General features: G+C 38.6%; 1 protein-coding gene across 2 annotated transcripts; it reads right to left on the bottom strand.

The window, feature by feature from the left end:
* Window positions 1-9,986: 9,986 nt before the first annotated feature.
* Window positions 9,987-17,264, bottom strand: LOC146643330 (uncharacterized). 2 transcript variants are annotated; one of them, XM_085396584.1, is made up of 5 exons: window positions 17,203-17,264; window positions 16,624-16,677; window positions 12,348-12,820; window positions 10,426-10,613; window positions 9,987-10,292 (listed from the first exon to the last, which is right to left on the bottom strand). In XM_085396584.1, the coding sequence occupies exons 3-5, from the start codon at window positions 12,754-12,756 to the stop codon at window positions 10,146-10,148; spliced, it is 744 nt and encodes a 247-aa protein (XP_085252710.1). In that variant the 5' UTR covers window positions 12,757-12,820; window positions 16,624-16,677; window positions 17,203-17,264; the 3' UTR covers window positions 9,987-10,145. The 2 variants fall into 2 exon arrangements, with proteins under 2 accessions (XP_085252710.1, XP_085252711.1); XM_085396585.1 differs by lacking the exons at window positions 16,624-16,677; window positions 17,203-17,264 and having other exon boundaries at window positions 12,348-14,848.
* Window positions 17,265-18,408: the final 1,144 nt, after the last annotated feature.

Genomic DNA, 18,408 nt, shown 5'->3' with positions numbered 1-18,408 from the left:
TGGGACACATGTGGGCAAGCTGAGACTAAGCTGGCATAACGAGTCAATGAAGGAACAGTTGAGATAGAAATGACAACTATGTTTTGTTTGAATTAGTCACTAAAGTTATAAAATAGCCTCACCTAACTAATGACTTTAACTGCAACCTTATGCAAGATGTGCATGAAATGCATAGTTAGGTTTGGTATCTTAAAAAGTAAAAAGAAGAGGGCAACATTTATTTTTATTTTTTTGTCAATATGTAAAATGAGTAGAGTGATAGTGGATCAGAGGAGGCAGGTGGCTGAAGGAGAGAATTTGGACAAACTGCGTGGTGAGGGTGGGCAGGAGCAGAGTTGCAGACAAATGGCCAGAAAAGGGAGAATGATGGAACAGACTGAATTTAGAAAACTGGGCTGTTGGCTAGGAGAACATGGTAGAATACTGGACACAAACAAACACAAATAAGAGATTTTGGATGAAAATGGTAACGGTAGGAGTGCTGAAGATAAAGCAGTAGCAACACCAAGAGCAACGAAAAAGAAAAAAAAACATAAGAGAACAAATTCCTTGTTAAACTCGTGCAAAAATGTCATTAAAAACTTCCAGAAAAGCTTTTTAAAAAAAAAATACTGAATACTAAGAATTATAGTTTGATGTACATTTTCCTGGATACAGGCTAACAGAAAATGAAAATGGTTCTCTTTAAGTATTGCAGTGTTTCAATACTTTGACTTTCAATGAATTAAAACCACATACACACAATGTAATGCTATAACACACATACCACTATACCGACCATAGTGGGCCACCTAGACCAAAAATGCCTGTGGCGCAAATCTCTACATGTCAGGTTTTCTCAAATAATTAGATTTTGACACATTAAATTTATTAGATGAAAAAAATAATCTTACACATTTTCATAACTCCATAAAAGTTGTATGTTTCACATGTGCTGTATAATGAGTAACTGTTTTATAGAAACCATTAAAGAATAAAGCTTTCAAGTTTGCCATGTGACATATCATTTCATGTTAATCGCTTTTTGTTACACCGGTACAGCTTTGTTTCTTAATTGCAAATGTCAGTACCTTGCGAAACACCAAGACACACTTCTACTGAATTGTAAAACACAGATCTGGGCATGTTGGATGGTCCTGAGCCAAAATGAATACACCTGAAGTCCTGTCATGAACATACTACTGTATAGACACTAACAAAGCAAATCTTTTACAGACGTAGACCAATGTCGCTGTTGTTCAACTAAAAGTCATTCTCTCTATTGTGAACAGAGTTCTACATATACGTCACTACTAAATATATTTGTTACTTTGTTCTGTCTGTGTGGAAAAATCCCAGTACATCAGCAGTGTCTGGAATAATCACACCAGCCCCTCTGACATCAACAAACCTGTCGCATTCAGTCATCTTTCTTCCTGATTCTGATCCGTTTGAACACCCTCCCCCCCTCCCCCATGATGGTGCTGCCATGTAAAGGAGCAGATGTTGGGTCTGACCATTACCTGCTCCTCGCAAAGTACCATCTTCGTTTGAAGCGTAGTCAAATACAGCAACAGCGACCACGTCCATTTGTGGTGGAAAGGTGGTGAGCAGTTTAAGATCGAACTCCGTAATCGTTTTGAGGCTCTGGTGGAGGTAGACGATGCTGAGGAGAAGTGGAACGGACCTGGGTTCTAACTGATGAACGGAAGCATGCCCAACAATGAAAACACTGAAATGGCTTACATGGAATTAGATCGCAGAGTGAAGCGGAGCTGTAGACAGGACAAGCGAGACTGGATAGACCAGAAGTGACATGAAGCGCAAGAAGCAGTTAAGAAAAATGACACGAAGACCCTCTATTGCATCGTCTGTGCACTGGTGTGAAGAGTGGGCAGGCAGTACCTGTCAAAGACAAAAATGGCAAGCCGCTGCTGGCCAAATTGGAACGAGACGCCAGTTGAGTGGACACTTCAAAGAGACCTTGAATCAGTACCCCTCGATAATTCATTTGTCTTCAACACGCCCAACCAAGCCAACGACTTAGACGTGAGGACAGGCGCCATAATCACTGAGGAAACAGCAGCTGCTATCAAATTCCTCAAAAATGGCAAAGTGCCAGGTTTGGACATGGTTTCTGCAGAAATGCTTAAGCACGGCAGACAATGCCTCATCAATGAAATAACGGACCTTTTCAATTCATGCTGGTCATCGATGTGAGTGCCAGACTGCAGCAACTGGCAAGGAATCACACTCCTTTCTGTTCTGGGCAAAGTGTTGAGCTTTGTCCTCCTCCAAAGACTCCATAAGGCGGTGGATCAGAAACTCCGGGAAGAACAAGCTGGATTTCGCAGTGGCTGGTCATGCATAGAACAGATCTTCATCTTGTGCATCATCATCATCGAACAGAGTTTGGAATACCAACAGTGTCTCTCGATTACTTTCGTCGATTTCACAAAGGGATTTGATGGTGTCCATCGAGATTCCCTCTGGAGCATTGCCCCGTCATATGGCATCCCTGAAAAGTTAGTCAAAATATTTCAAACTCTCTACCTTCAATCCAGTTGCTGCGTCCTTACAGAGGATGGCTACACAGATTTCTTCAACACTAAGACTGGTGTGAGGCAAGGGTGTATCCTCTCTCCCTTCCTCTTCCTTCTTGCCATCGACTTTGTTATGTGGAGTGCCATGGACCAAGACGGCTTTGGGATACCTTGCCATCCACCAAAATACCTGAAGGACCTCAACTTCGCCAAACAACATCGCTTTGTTGGGTGACGATCGGAAAAACATGACTAATATGACATCATGCTTGGAGCAAGAGGCAGCCAAAGTGGGCTTACGGATCAGTGGAAACAAGACAAAGGTCATGAGGACAGGTTAGGTGACGATACAGGACCCCATTACGGCAGGACTGCAACTGCTGGAGCTGCTGGGCAGCATCCTGGCAAGTGATGGAGATGCTGAGCATGACGTTGTGTGTCGAATTGTAAAAGCAGGTACGGTCTTTCAGCGGCTCCGGCGGATCTGGTCAACCCTAAAGATCGAACTTACAAAACAGTTCACTATTGTAAATATTGATAGCCTTAAAATTATGACAGCATCATTCAGAAAACTGAGCGTCTGATGCAAGTGTACAGATGCATGACGAGAGCTCTTAGACTGCCTGTCTTTTAAAAAGCCCACAGTATTTAATTGTTATTTATAGTATTTACAGAATCAAAATCTCATTTCAAACGTCACTTCTGTCTTTCTTTGCTCCCTTATCTGACAAGGAACTCCTTTTTTTGCTCCCCTTTGTTAACAGTCCTGCAGGATATTGCTCAACTTTTTCCTTATGCTTGAAACTAAAGGACAAGGCCAGGAATGTTTCTTCAACAGTGTTTTCATTGTTTGTTCATGTCAGCGCCACACCCAGCTCGTTCTGCTCCAGCAGCCCCCAAATGCTTCTCGTCATTAATACCTGTCCACTTTTGTGCAGAAGGATTCAAAAATAACCCCGACTGTGCTTTTCTTTTGATTATTTCCATTCCGAGAGTTTCCCTTTGCTGATCATGCTTGTATTCAAAAAATATCTCTTATCCAAAACTCACAGTTCTTCACTGGAAAACACTCCTCTGAGCTTAGACCAGAAGATCCCGTTTCAGAAATATTCCACCCCAAAAATCCAAACACACAAGCAGTTATTGAACCATTCCTGAAATCGCACATTTTCTGAGGTCATACCTGATTATAAGAGTGCAGTGGTGTTATCTCTGACTGGAGTTGATGATTGAAATAGTTGAGCATGATTGTTGCAAAAGTTTGGTGGCACCATTCTTTTTGCTGTAGTGAGCTGAGGATGAGAAGTGACAGTGTTCAACACTTTAATTTTTAACTGATGAGCTTTTGCACTCAAAATAAATGCAGGAGAAGCGTTAAGTCTCCAAAAATGTGCAAGTGCTTTCAAAAAGAAAGACTTCTGCCCACACAGACCATCCGTCATATTTATTCTGCAGATTTCTGTGCTGCACATCCATGTGCCTCGTCATGTTCAAGAAACCAGTTTCGATAATTCTCAGCTGGTATAGGTGATCCAACATCACTAACCTAACTGTTAATACAAGGCAAGATCCACTCTTTCATGGAGCGGCCAGCGAGTACTGAGCATGACAGCTGAACTTTGTCACAGAGCTACATTATTAGCCAACGTGTTCTCACATCTGCCTAGTTTGTTGCTAAAGGTAAATTTTACCTTCAACGGCAGGATTTTCTATGAGAGATTCCTAGATAAACTTTAAAGTGTGGCATGTTCTGCAACCTACAACGACACTTGAAGGGTTTTATTAGCTCTCGTCTTATCTCAGGAACACCCAGCTCCTCTTCACATACATCAGCTGGCAACAAAACTCCCAACAGCTAGTTGGGCAAATGCTGGGACGTTATGGATATGAAGTGGAAACATATATCATACAAAAATCCTTTACTTTACAGATAATTTTTTCAACATTTTGGGGCAGCAGGATGATAGGAATGTACTGCAGACAGAAAAAGAAATAGTCTGGCACATTAGCCTCTGCATAAGTGTGATTGTTTATTTAAAAAGTAAGACCAAGCAGCAAAAGGTTGGAACAGCTAAGAGGAACATAATCTCTCATATGTCCACAGTTCAGGTTATGTTAAAGGTCTTGGGACACAATATGCTTTTCTTTTTACTTCTTAGTGTTTCTCTTGCAGATCTGACAACTACAATAATGTAGTGTCATGGGTGGTGCCAACAGTCTTATTGTGCAGAGCAAGAAGAGTATCTGTTGACAAACTGCAATCAAGTAAAACTTGAAGTGAATACAGGTAATTACATTTCATGCTTCTTTATACTTAATTTCCAGTGCAAGAGGTATTTTTCAGCCACTGAGCGATGCACAGATCTGCTACTGGCTCACAAATTAAAGATGCTTGCGTAAAATAAATTGTTGTTCTATCTTGAATCATGCACGCTGCAGGAAACCTGTTGCGCAAGTAACGTGTGTCGGAATGATTATGCATAAACTGACTACTCTTTTTAAGTTATTGAAACTCACTTTGAACTTTAGGATTTATTAACACAACTGAATCCTCTCTCACATCTGTACAGAGAAGCGCTCAGATTAATGTGTGCAAAACTTTTAACAATCATCTACGCAGAAGGTCTCCCGACATGAGGCACCCTGTGTCTGGGAAAAAGTGATAATTACTACAACTAATTAATTTTTATCCATCCAGTAAATGTTTGTAGTCATCCTGATCAGGCCACATTCCATTAATAGAAGCACTTAGTGTCAAAGGTCACATACAGCCCAGAGGGTTACTGTCTTCATGGCTGAGCAACCCATGTCAATTTTGAAAGACATTAAATAAAAACTCTGTACAAAATACTTAAACTCTTAGATGTGATTTCTTATTATCGTATCCTAAATTACCCACCCGGTGTGGTTTCTTTCCCACTGTTATAATTTGAATTTTACAGGACACCAGTTCTTGTGAAAGTCTTTTGTCAGCAGTGATGAGATGGTATCTGTTATCTCTGAATTTGACACAATCTTTCAAAGCAGCTTAAAAAGTCCCTCCTGGTGGAACACAGCCAAGTGTTAAAGCTCTTATCTCTACATCTGCTTTCACTACAGCAACACATTCTTATTCAGGGTGGAGATTCTGAGGAATAATAAGTCTTTCACTCTTACTGGCAGTGATTCTTGTGTTCACATGCTGTTTGTAGGTTTCTTTTCCAAGTCATTTTTGAGTTGCAGAGGATGCTTTCTGTGATGATGGACGAGATTGTGTTATAAAACATAAACATTTGATTTGGTGTGCAAAAACAAAAGTCAGTTGTCTGACTAAACAAAGAGCAGAGAGTCTCAGAATAACCGCACAGGCCAGCCTGGACACGGAGGAGGACTGTGCTGTAATATAGTGGCACTCAAAATAGAAATGATTGTGACCTATATCCGAGATAATATTTCTCCCACACTGTGCCATTGCACTACATCTTAAGGTTGTCGTTTCAGCCTTGATTGTAGCCACTGTTTGTGATCTTCGATGTGTTTTTTCCCCTCACTACATCCACCAGAACTCTGCGATTGCTCCTTTTCCTTTTCGTGTTTTTGACCAGTCAGCATTCAGTCTGCTCACAATTCCTTCCACTGTGTATCCAAAGGGCTTGCAAAAAAGCAACAAAAACACTGAAGTGGGGACATAAATCTTCTGTTTATTGCACGAGTTAAAAGAGGTACAAACTCTGCATTAGAACACCGGACTTAAAATCCTTATTTCATGTCATGTTGTTAATGCATTATGTCAGTGTTTTCTTTTTGCTTGCAGTTTGGGGCGGCAAGACAATAAATAAATGGTTTGATTTAGGAAAACATTATGATTTGTTCTCTTAACAATGTCTGAACAACGCTCAATTTTGGAGATCACAAAGCTGCCAAGTTTGGTTAAAACTGAAAACACCACTACACAATTACATGCACTCGCTAAAAGCGCTGCTGAAGATCATTATCTTTAGAACCTATTGTCAGTCACAAGTTCCACAGGCAGAGTTTCTAATTGTTTTTGTTTGGGCGGGTTGAACAGTCATGCAAGAAAATGCACTGTTAGGCATCAGTGCAGACTGTGAAACAGACAGTGTGATGATGTCTGAAAACACAACTGGGGACCTTTAACATACAGCAATCACTTTTACCAGTTAAATAATGCAAGACTAAAACAATGCATGATGCATTGGGTGAATAATGAGTACTTTTGCATTTCTTTAAGTGCATTTTTGCAAACAGAACTAAAGAAAAATATAGACCGAGTGATTTTCCATTGCTGATTTTTGGTTTCAAAAGCTTCACCTCTGCAGTGTGCAGCATAACACTAGCTTAAGCTTTCAATAAAACAAGTTCATCTAAGCTGCTTATGTGTTCACTGTAACTGACGCCAACCTTACATACCTGGATAACTCAGGAGAGTCTGTGAGGTTATGAATTTTCCTCGGGGCTGTGTGTAGGCGGCAACTGGAAAATTTTTACCAACCATTATAAAGTGAATCCTGGAAGCATACTGCGTGATATAAATATCAACCCAGCCTTGGTTTAGCTGTTTTTCTTTTTCAATTTTTAGACTAAAACCTACAAAACATCAGACGTCTCTGATCTTTTTCTATCAAACGTACTGAGTTTTTCACCAGGAATCTGAACATGTTTGAGTTGGAATAATTCAACACAAGATCAAAAGATTCACAGTTGGTGCTTTTTCAGTTACCTGGAGACCCCGCATTGTTGAAAGTAAATACACTTGCTTGTTCTTTGTTGCTGACATTCACTGTCATGTTTAATAATGATAATAATGCATACTTTATTGATCCCCGTGGGGAAATTCCTCTCTGCATTTAACCCATTCACTCGGTGAAGCAGTGGACAGCCACCGGGCGCCTGGGGAGCCGTGTGTAGGGATCGCACCTCGCTCAGGGGTACCTCAGGGTAGTCGTTCAGTGGATTCGAACCCCCAATCTTCCGATCATGGGGCTAAAGGCATGTGAGGCAAGTTTTATGCTGAAGAAGAATTGCGTGTTGGTAATGTTGACCTAAAGAACCTGTTCTGCAGATCTGCATTCATGCAAGTAATGCTGTTAACTCACTTTATTTAATCTGCAATGACTGATTTCAGTTTGTTTCTTTGTCCTGATGAATTTTTCTTTAAAACCTTTGATCCTTATAATCTCTGACACTTTGTGAACAGTGGAGCAAATCTGAAGTCCAGATGTAAACTCAGATTTTATATTTCAGAACCCTCCCTTAGTTACGCTTCCTGGCTGCTGGGAGCTTCTCGTGTTTATATGGGTTTATACACCACTCTGCATTTAATAATTAGTTACTGTTAACTTTTCCACAGTGTGTCTTTTGTCCCGTCTCCCTCCCCTTACCTCCATCCACTCGTAGCAGCTGCCTGCACCTCCCTCAGCCTGGTTCTGTCTGACATTTCTTCCTGTTAAAAGGGAGTTTTTCTTTCCCACTTTTCTCTCTATTACTGTAGAGTCTTTACCGCAACATAAAACCCTTGGGGTGACTGTCATTGTGATTGGGCACTAAGTAAATAAAATTGAATTTTATTGAGAAGAGAAAAGCAGCACTACCCAAAACTGTTAAAAGCCATGCTTTCAGCCAGGTGATAGGCCTTCTCCCTCCTTAAGAAAGACTACCTTAAAAGAACTCACTGGGCACCTGGATCAGCTTTTACTGGCTATAACGAGCAGCATTAGGTTGGCTTTCATTTGCTATTGTTGGCGTATTTGAAGCACCCCTGTGTGCTTTCCTTATATTTATACATGCAAACAATATCACAGGCGCTCATTGCTCTTATGATGAGTTGCCCTTATAATCCTATTCTCTTAAATACTTGGAGCAGAATCTGTTTTCACCCCCACATGTTTTACACTTCATGCATCTTTATTATTTTATTTAAAATTAAGGCATTCATTAAAAACAAACAATTTATAGAAATTATAATATCCTCCTGAGAACAAGCCTATTCATGTATGTCCTTTGTAATGGACATTTGTTTTTGGTCTGTATCTTTTGACTTATTTGAGCTATCTTACTAAGTCCTGATGTAATAAATAGAGGACACCCAGGGCTTTCCCCACTGACATCCCCCGTGTGTTTGGGTGGCCTCTAATACCGCCAAAGAGGAAGGAAATCACAAAAAAGTTAAGTGGGAAGATTTGCTCCTTTCCTCGGTTCTCAGGAGGTTAGAATAAAAGGGCCGTAAATGAATCCAGTTCTGACTGAAGACCTTCCTGTAAGTCCAAAGGGACAAAACAGGAAAAAAAAAAGGAAGAGGAAAAAACAGCAGGGATGCAAAGAGAAAGAGGAGAAAAGACGAATAAAGAAGAATGTCATCTATTATTTATCTGTATTCTCAGGAATTCAGGCAATCCCCGGCCTCCTGAGTGCTGCACTTAGGGATTTGGCTTGAAGTTGCTCATGCACACATGGATCGTTCTGATGAAAATCTCACCAGTATGGCGAAAGCACAGCACCAAGATGCTAAATAGATCAGCGTGAATGAGTGAAAGGGTCAGTGAATGCCCAGGGACAGCCAAGAGAGCACAAAGTGCTTAATATGTTACTCATTTTAGTACCAGACATGATTTAATGCTGGACCACTGATGTATCTGCCTATTTACAGTGTGCTGTAGCTATGTCAAGACATTTCTCCAGCATTGTTACTTATTCCTATTAAGTGTAATAAACAACACTAATACTTTTGGCTCTTCTTTCAATGTAACACAAAAAATGAGGAAAATGTGGGAGCATTCTTGTTTTTTTGCTGAGTGAAGAGACTCAAACTGTACAGCAGGGCCCTCTACTGGGCCGCAGAGCCACTGCAGGTAGAGTGGTGCATGTTTGGAATTGTTTGGGTAAGTTTGACTTCAAAAACACAGAAAAAAAACTTCCCTTCTTTCTTCACAGTCACTGGATAAAAGCCAGACTTTAGAAAAGTCCGATATCACCCGATGGTTTGGTGAGAACTGCAGTGAATATCTTCAGTTTTCTAATAAACTGCACTGCTGTTCCTGTATTACTACACATCTGCAAAAATGACCCCATGGTCAAAGTATTTTTGACCTTTACAAATCAAATGAATTATATACACTAAAAATAATGTTATTTAATTTGAATAACTCACATATAACTGTTTAATTTGAACAACTGAGCTATAACTTGACTGTGTGGAGTCACTGAAGTCAGTTTGAAACCCCTGGATTAGACTGAAAGTGTATCTGCTCCCCCTTGTGGACAACTTGCAGAATTCAGGGGCTAACAAAACAAACAAACAAAAGAAAACAACAACTACCAAACAATATGGCTCAGTTACAAAACAAACTATAATAAAATAAAAATATATATAAAGGAAACGCTACATAGATATGTTGACATATACTTTAATGGAAATTTGAACAACAGTAAATATTTTAAAAAATAAAATAAAATCCTAATAAAACATTTAACAACTGATTTTGAAAATCCAGAAAATAAAACAGATGTGTAACCTATAAATTTTAAACAATTCAACAACAATTCAAGAACCTAAACATGAACTGGAACAAGGGAACAAGAAACACAATAACTTAATAACAGGGAAAACATACATACATATTTTTTTTATGATTCATTCCCCTCATCAACTTGCTGAGCAGCTTCCTGCTCAGTGGCTCTGGGTGCAGGAGGTGGTGGGTGCTGCCGTGACATCAGCTCTTCCTTAAAAGTCTCAGGCAGTGACTGATGGGTAAAGAAGGCTCCCCTGCAAGCCTGACAGAGATACAAGCATATTTATTGCATTACACATCTCTGTCTAAACAATATTAACGAAACATTTCGAAGATCATTGCAGCCATTTTTTTCAGCACATCTTTCATGTAGTGTAGTAGAAACAGTGGCTTACAGCTGGAGGACCAGGCTGTAGTGGGGGAGGGTAAAGGTACCCAACATGTACAGGGGGCAGCCACATTTTGGGCAGGAATTGATGAGATGGAGAGGGATAGCTGCTGGCGTGATAGCCTGGCATGCTAACTGGAAAGTTAACAAGAGGCAGACGTGCCATCTGCCTGAATTCACTGAAAAAAGGTGAATCTGGAAGGAAAGATAAAGCATTATAAGCTACTGTACATTTAAAGACACAACTCTTACTCACACTCAACACTGAAGACATTTTTAGGTTACTTCTGAGTAAGTCTAAATTTTGAGTTATTAAGTCTATTTATTTTTTTAGGGGTTAACCCAAAACTATGGATCAAGATGAAAATACACTAAAACACACAGAATTTAAAAGATCAGATGAAATGAGAAAAATAAGATATTATTTATTTACCCAGGAAATTCCTAAAAAATAGTGAGAATAGCCCAATAAATACAATAAATATTATAAATAAATAAAATAAATACAAGACAAGACAAAGTAGGTCAGTAATATTTAAAAAAAAATCACACAAAATTAGATGCACAGTGGAAAAGAAAAAAGAGATTCGTTTGCATGGATGTACACCCACATCAATGATTATGCAAATATTAACAAATACAGTTTATGAATGTAGTTTAAACTATTTAATTATATAGTTTATTGTTATATATAATGAAACAATAACACTGAATATTTCATCAAGTGGGTGCACCTCCGGCACAAGTTGTTAAACTTTGTGACAAGAATAATCAGCAAAGACCATAAACAAAATTATCATTAGTATTACTTTTATACTTTAAATAAGTCACAGTAAAATGTCTCACTTTGTATGAATTAGAATATCAGTGCTCCATGAGGTTTAAACCTGCTAACTTCAGCCCCTCTCTGTCCCTCTTAATGTCCTAAAGATATTACATTTGTGAAAAGACAAGTCAAACTATTCTCTCACACTTTTTTCTCTTTTTTTGTGCAGGTATTTAATTCAGAATCATGCATATGTTTTTAATGCATATGTAGATGCATTAAAAACAAATAATAATAATAATTTAAAAAAAAAACCCCAAAACAATCTATCTTTTTTTTCTTTCTTTCTTTATTCAGTAAGTGTTGACATAAAGTTGGAGCGGTCCATTTTAAAAAGGAAATGCTACACAACAACAGTCTAACCCTTTCAGTAATACACTTATCTGCATGACACATTCATTTAGCATTTTCAGAATTCACTAATGTTAGGACCTATTGTCCAGAAGTTCAGCAGAGGCTCTCATCGTTTTAGCATTGTTTTTGCCAGACTGAAGGGTTTTATTACAAAATAGCTTTTACATGATTTGAAAATGTGATTTGATCTGATTAATTGCCTCAAACTTAATTCATTTAAGTCTAATACTTCAGTCTGGCAGCCTGTCATCCTTCATCCATGAACTGAAAAGTTGACAAAAACAAAACTATATTGGGGTTTTTTTTGTTTTTGTTTTTTCCAAAACAATCTATCAACTGAAATCCTATGAAGGACATAAGAATGTCAGATTATTATTTCAAAATTTCAACTTACTAATTCAAATTTCTGTGAAAATAACTACAAATTGAGATAATAACCTTAAAAATTTGAGCTATTAAGCAATTAAGAAATTTTAATAGCGATATAGTAACCGGACAGTTGGCTTAATTCTGCCAGTCAAAAGTTCGTATTTATTGGCGGAAACAAGCTCCCATACATGCTAATACAGGAGAGAGAGAAAGATGTCAGTTGAGTTTTAAATTTTTTGCTAATTTTGCTAATTCGTTTAATTCGCTAATTCGTTGCTTATATTAACGACTTTCCCACTTCACGTTAATCCAGTCCGTTGAGCTCAACGTTTCATATTTCATAATTAACAGTATTAGCTTAGTGAGAGGTGTAAATTTACCACCAGCCGACGGCAGCACATCCCTGCTGTCGCGACAGACGGACTCGGGCTGTCCTCCCGCCTCAGGCCTACTCCAAGGGTAGGCGGGTGGCGGGCACATCGGTTCAGATGTGGATGGAGCACCCCCATCTGGGTTCGAGGTCCCAAAAGCCTTGTCCCCCTGCGCGTTAACCCTTCTGGCTCCAGGCCGGGTCTCTTTCACGGCTCTTTTCATTTCCCTCTGTAGGGCGGCGATCTTCGTCCTCTCCGTTATCAGGTAGCATTTCCAGCACTGGCACTTCAAGAAAGGGCAGATTTTTGTGTGGCCCTTCTTCGGGACGATAATCCCGTGGTGTCGGCACCGGGCGCATTTTGGCTTCCCTGCGTAGTCGTTTGTCCCTGCTGAGTCTTTAGGTAAAGACATGGACATTTCATTAACCGTGGTGTCCGCACTAAATCAACCAAATGGGCCCACTCGTGTGACCCAACGTGAACTATGTTTAAAAAAAAAAGAGCGAGAGAGAGATACAGAGGAAAAAGTATCAATTTCAAGTCTGGGAAATCTGTCACTCTCATTGTCCCACGGGCAGTGAGCCAATCAAGTGCTGAGTTTCTCAATTTGCCTGACCAATCAAATTTGGCAAGTTGATTGGTCAGAGCAGGCTGCTAATGTCAGGTCACTCTGGGGCAAAAATGTTTCTCATTACATCTTAGAACGAAATGTACATTTTAGATAATTTTTTATAAGTAAAGATAAACCTACAGCAAAATGTCATTTGTACAGTATGTCATTCGTATAATTTCGTTAGTTTGAGAGTAAGTTTTGCAAAACCTCACCAAAACCTTGGACTTTTTTTTAATCCACCCAGTGCAGGTGTCAGCTGCAAAGTTTTTTTTTCCACTGTGCTGTACAGCTATAACACTTGCTTCAGTAACTGGGTCTCTTCTGCTGATTGCAGTGAAACCCTGCGCAATCTTGTATCAGCCTCCATAACAGCGCTATATAAATAAAACTGACAGCAGGTTTTTCCGACTTTCTTTTAAACCCTTGGAGATCCTTAGGGACATTTATTGTCTTTTGCATTTTTAGTTTTAAACCACCTTCACTGTGTTGAGTGGAATATAGCCAAATTTGTCAAAGAATGTTTTTTTTACTTATTTTTTTTAATTGTGGTGTCAATTCATTAAATCAGCCTAAAATGGCTAAGTTACAGAAATCCATCCACCTTAGTCCCTTTGGACAAAAATGTCCACATTGAAACCCATTATAAACGCTATTTTTCACGCCAGAAAAATTACGGTCAAAGGGATCGTCAGGTTTCCAGCTTAGGTTTCGTTTTGGACTACAGGCCTTAGAGTTGTAAATTTTTTATTTGTCCACCGGGTGGCGCCCTTGCTTCACATTTGACCTCTGCTGGAAAACAGCGGGCTGCTTGGACAGACCTGCCGGAAATGAAGCCTCATTTCCGGCGTGCAGCAGCGGCTTCGCCCGCTGATCGGGCGGGACCATTTTTTGGTCCCTAGGACCATGAGAGGGTGCATTTTTTTTTAGTCAACAGGAAATGACGTATTTGTTGTCACGTGGTATCGGACGTGTGGGCTGGAAAAAGCAGTCCCCGGTGATCGTGCCCCGGTGATCGTCGCGACTTACCCCGGCAACATGCACTTATTTCGGCCTAGAGGAGGAGCATTTGCCGCCTGGAGACCATTTTCTGGTCCTGAAAAAAAAAAAAAAAAGGCGATCGAAATGACTGTTGGTGCCAATCTTTAGTCCATCTAAAGGCCTAATTATAATAACAATCAAATATTACTTCAAATGTTTTTTTGGGAAAATATTTAGTTTTTTAGTTTTTTTTTTAGTTTTTTTGTAATTTAAAGGGTTAAAACAACGAAAATATAATTAAAACTTTATATGAATATTTCAGGGAGAAGTAGTTTTAAAAGACTGACCAATTTAAAGTGAAAAAAAAATTAATATTTAATATTTTTATTGCACTTTTTGGGGAATTGTCCTTAGGCATGCATTTTTTAATGTGCTCCTGCAAAAAAAATAATGGCAGGTCAAAATGAATTTTGGTGCCAATCTTTGACCCATCTAAAGGCCTAATTATAATAACAATCAAATATTACTTCAAATGTTTTTTTTGGAAAATATTTAGTTTTTTTGTTTTTTGGGGCTAAAAAAACAGGGCGCTCATGTAATACAACTGGGATTTAAAGGGTTAAAACAACGAAAATATAATTAAAACTTTATATGAATATTTCAGGGAGAAGTAGTTTTAAAAGACTGACCAATTTAAAGTGGAAAAAAATATTAATACATAATATTTTTATTGCACTTTTTGGGGAATGGACATTTATGTCCATTAGGGACCAAGGTGGATGTCTTTTTTAGGGATCTCCAAGACAATGCATATGATGAAAGCGACATGAGGTAGTTTTGAGAGGCAAAAGATGTGGTGCTGGTTTGCATAAAGCATTTCAAGAACTTGGTGCTTTGAAATTTTTTAAGGATAATTTGGGGAACGAACCAAAGAAACCAAGAAAAAGTGAATAGGCTACGTGCACTTTTATTTAAGGTTTTTTTTTTTTTTTTTGCAGTTTTTTCAAGGAGGAGCAAATGAACAGATCCTTGTTATCTTCTAGATAGAAATATGATATATAGCCTACTTATGCAAATTAAATCCTATTTAAGAAATTACTGATTTATTACAGTGTAATTGCATTTGGAGCCTCTGAAGGCAGCACAAATGTTTGAGGAGAAACTATAAGATGTTGAAATCAAATAGTTGAACACCTCTTATCTCTTACTGCCCATCAAAAACAAACAAACAAAAAAACATTTAAGCAAATTTTTACACACAATAAATATTTTCAAACACAGCCTGAGGGTTAACATTTTTTTTTGAAGAGATACTGTTTGTATGAATTATTTCATTTTCATGTTAATTTCCTGGCTCAGAATTGGTCTTTTTTTCTTTTACTACATTATAATAAAAATGTCCCATAAATTTGAGTACATGAAAAAAAATCTGTTTTTTAAAAAAAGATTACCATGAACAGACCCAAGGGCGTAGATTTGGTTTTGGCATTGGTGGGGACGGATGATTCAACCACCGAACCCTGCCCTGTTTCTTTTTTTCCCCCCTTTTTTGTCTTTGCTTCTTGATAAAAAAAAAAAAAAGGAGAAATATACTTGCCTACATGTGCTATTCTACATGCTTTTAAACCATTTAAAATTACAATTCATAGTTTTATATGTGAAATATATAATGTTAAATTGCTTAAGTATTTTAGACTTTAGTTTACTTCAGCCATATTCCATATAAATCAGGTATCATACAAAAATAAAAATAGAGTCATGACAATAAAAGAATATGACTTTAAGAAATTAACAACATTAGTTCAGTTACAGTACACCAACATCTCTGATACATTAGCACTAAGGGAACACTGAATGACCTGCTGGTTTTTGTCCATAAAACTACTCATCTAAGATTACCACAAAGTAAAAGATCTCTCAGCAAAATTATGCAACATTTTAGGCACACTATTGCCCCTATCAACTCAGTGAGCTGGGATTTTTTATTCTAAACATGAACTACTGTTACAGCAACAGACACGGACTGTTGGTGTCCCACACAAAAACTCAATGTCCGCTATGTGAAGGAGCCAAACACATGCCTGCTCCTCTCGTTAACTGAGGTAAACTGCTGGCATATTTGTTTTACATCTATACTGTCCAGCTCTCCTGGTGGACATGGCATACAGCAGCATTGTTTAATCTCATTTGAGTCACTGTTGACCTTAGCCATGTTTTTAGTCTTCTGAGAGCACTGAAGCTTCTTCCAGCCTCAGTATATGCGTTTTATCCTCAGATTAAAATTATTACTATGTGCTTGATGTGCCTCACCTTTGGCCCTGGCTCTTCCCCTCTGACTGCACTAGGACATATTGCCACATGATAAAATAACACATTGATTTGTGCCATATAAAAAGTGAGACGTGTCAATTCAGATTCTTTGTCAAATAAACACTAATGAATCAATTTACACCAGCAGCCTAACAATTGTTAATAATTATTTAGTATTAATTAGTATTTAATAAATACTAGTTAATCTACAGCACCAAATCATCAGTCAGTCACCTGTGACCTTGCCTCTTCACCTCCGTCCGAGCTACAACATGGCAGAGCTGCCTGTCACCTGATGAATAACAGTGAGACATTCCAAATACATGCAGCCACACATGTGCTTCAAATACAGTCATGAACCACCAAGTCATCATCCAACTTCACCTGTGATCTTGTATCACCATTGCTCTCTGAGCTTTGTGTTGGTTCTTCTGTCACCTGACAAATAGGACATACATGACAATAAGAATAAAATGTGGAGCTGCTTCAGTGTTTCTGTCAATTTGTGCAGATCTTGACTCATCAGTAATGTTTGTAGGGTGAGTGCATTTTAAAAACAATTTGTGCAAACTGCACTAAAAGGTGGAATATTTGCAAAATCATAACTACCTCATGATATTTTGTCTCAAAAATTAACCCTATGAATATGTCAGTACCACTAGGATGAAATTATTGTGTCACCAACATTTTAACGTTAGACATATAATTTTAATAGCCTCTGTAAACTAATATCCTGACTTGCTCGAGGCTGCCGTTTTCTCTGACAGTTTCAATCAAAATTAGAAATGCTACTGTGGGAGACTGAGATAACTAATAGTGCTGCATGTTGTGCAGTTAGTTTCCAAAACACGTTATTCATGGTTGCATACAGTTTTAGACTGATGTGGGCCAAAGCCTAGCATAGCCTGTAACGTTATTGTGACGGACACATTTTATGAGTGAACTTGACTTTAAGCGACTTACAGGTTTCTTTGAAAAATACTTTCTTATATCCAGGATCTTCCGTTTTCCTGCCGTCCTCCTCACAGCGCAGGTTTGCCGCTGCTAAAACTAAACAGAGCTCCCTGAAAGGCACAGCCAATCACATTGGCCAGATTTGTCACATGACGTAGGACTCCAGTAGAGAACGTAATTTGACTCTTTCTGCACCGCTGGATGGATGAGACGTTGACAGATCGTTTTTTCTTTCTATCGGGTTTGTTTTTCTTTATTCGCAGAGATCAAATTATTGGTGGGGACAATTCAATAATCGCTGGATATTGGTGGGGACACGTCCCTTCCGTCCATGCCAAATCTACACCCTTGAACAGACCCAAAGTCCTGAAATCCCTCAACCTTACCATGATCTGGCAAATCTACCCCCAGCTCAAGAAATGGGAACGCGACAGATCTATATTTTTTTTTTAGATCTGAATAGCTCTTTTCCTGCTACTTATTAACAACTGCCTCATTTATTTTTGTTGTAACTAAAGTTTTTTGTTTTATTTACATCACAGAAAAATTAAGCTGTAGCCGAAGGACATCAAACGTGCCTCTGACAAAACAATCCACACATGAGGAAAATTAAATCAAACATACCTTTAACCTTAGATTTAAATCACGGCAGAAGAAGAAAAATTAAATATAGTAAACCTCTCATGTTAGCCCAGCTCCAGATGAGCTCTTATCATCATCAAGTAACTTGACACTGAAACGTTATCACACTACTGGATAATAATGCAATTTTTGTACAAAAGTGTAATTTTGGTATGTTTAATTTTTTCCGGACAATTCCAAAGATTAACCCTCCCTCCCTCTGTAACTGATACACATTTCAATCCAGTTGCAGACTGAGCATATGAATAAAATGTAAATGAATTTGGTTTAAATTATGTATTTCTTTTCTCATAACTTTTTTTAAATTTTATTTCAATCTATAGCTAAGGGGATGAAGTTTTGGCCATCGATGCATTACATCCATGCTGTGGCTGTAGCTCAGGTCGCAGAGCAGGTCAGCCACAAATCAGAAGGTCGTGGTTCAATCCCAGGCTGCCTCCTGGCTGCTTATGCCAAATATCCTTGGGCAAGATACTAAAAAGCTTCTTGGATGAGAGGTGAAACGTCTTCAAGCAACTTAAAGAAGTCCAGATGCTTTTCTTTGCAAGCTCCTTTGACTACGATGACCTGGAT

This window comes from Rhamphochromis longiceps, linkage group LG22, assembly GCF_057381845.1.
Source record: "Rhamphochromis longiceps isolate RC_006_pf linkage group LG22, R_longiceps_female_GT1.1, whole genome shotgun sequence".
NCBI lineage: Eukaryota > Metazoa > Chordata > Actinopteri > Cichliformes > Cichlidae > Rhamphochromis > Rhamphochromis longiceps.
Note: the sequence above shows the minus strand (reverse complement) of the source record. Positions and strands in the feature narration are given on the sequence as shown.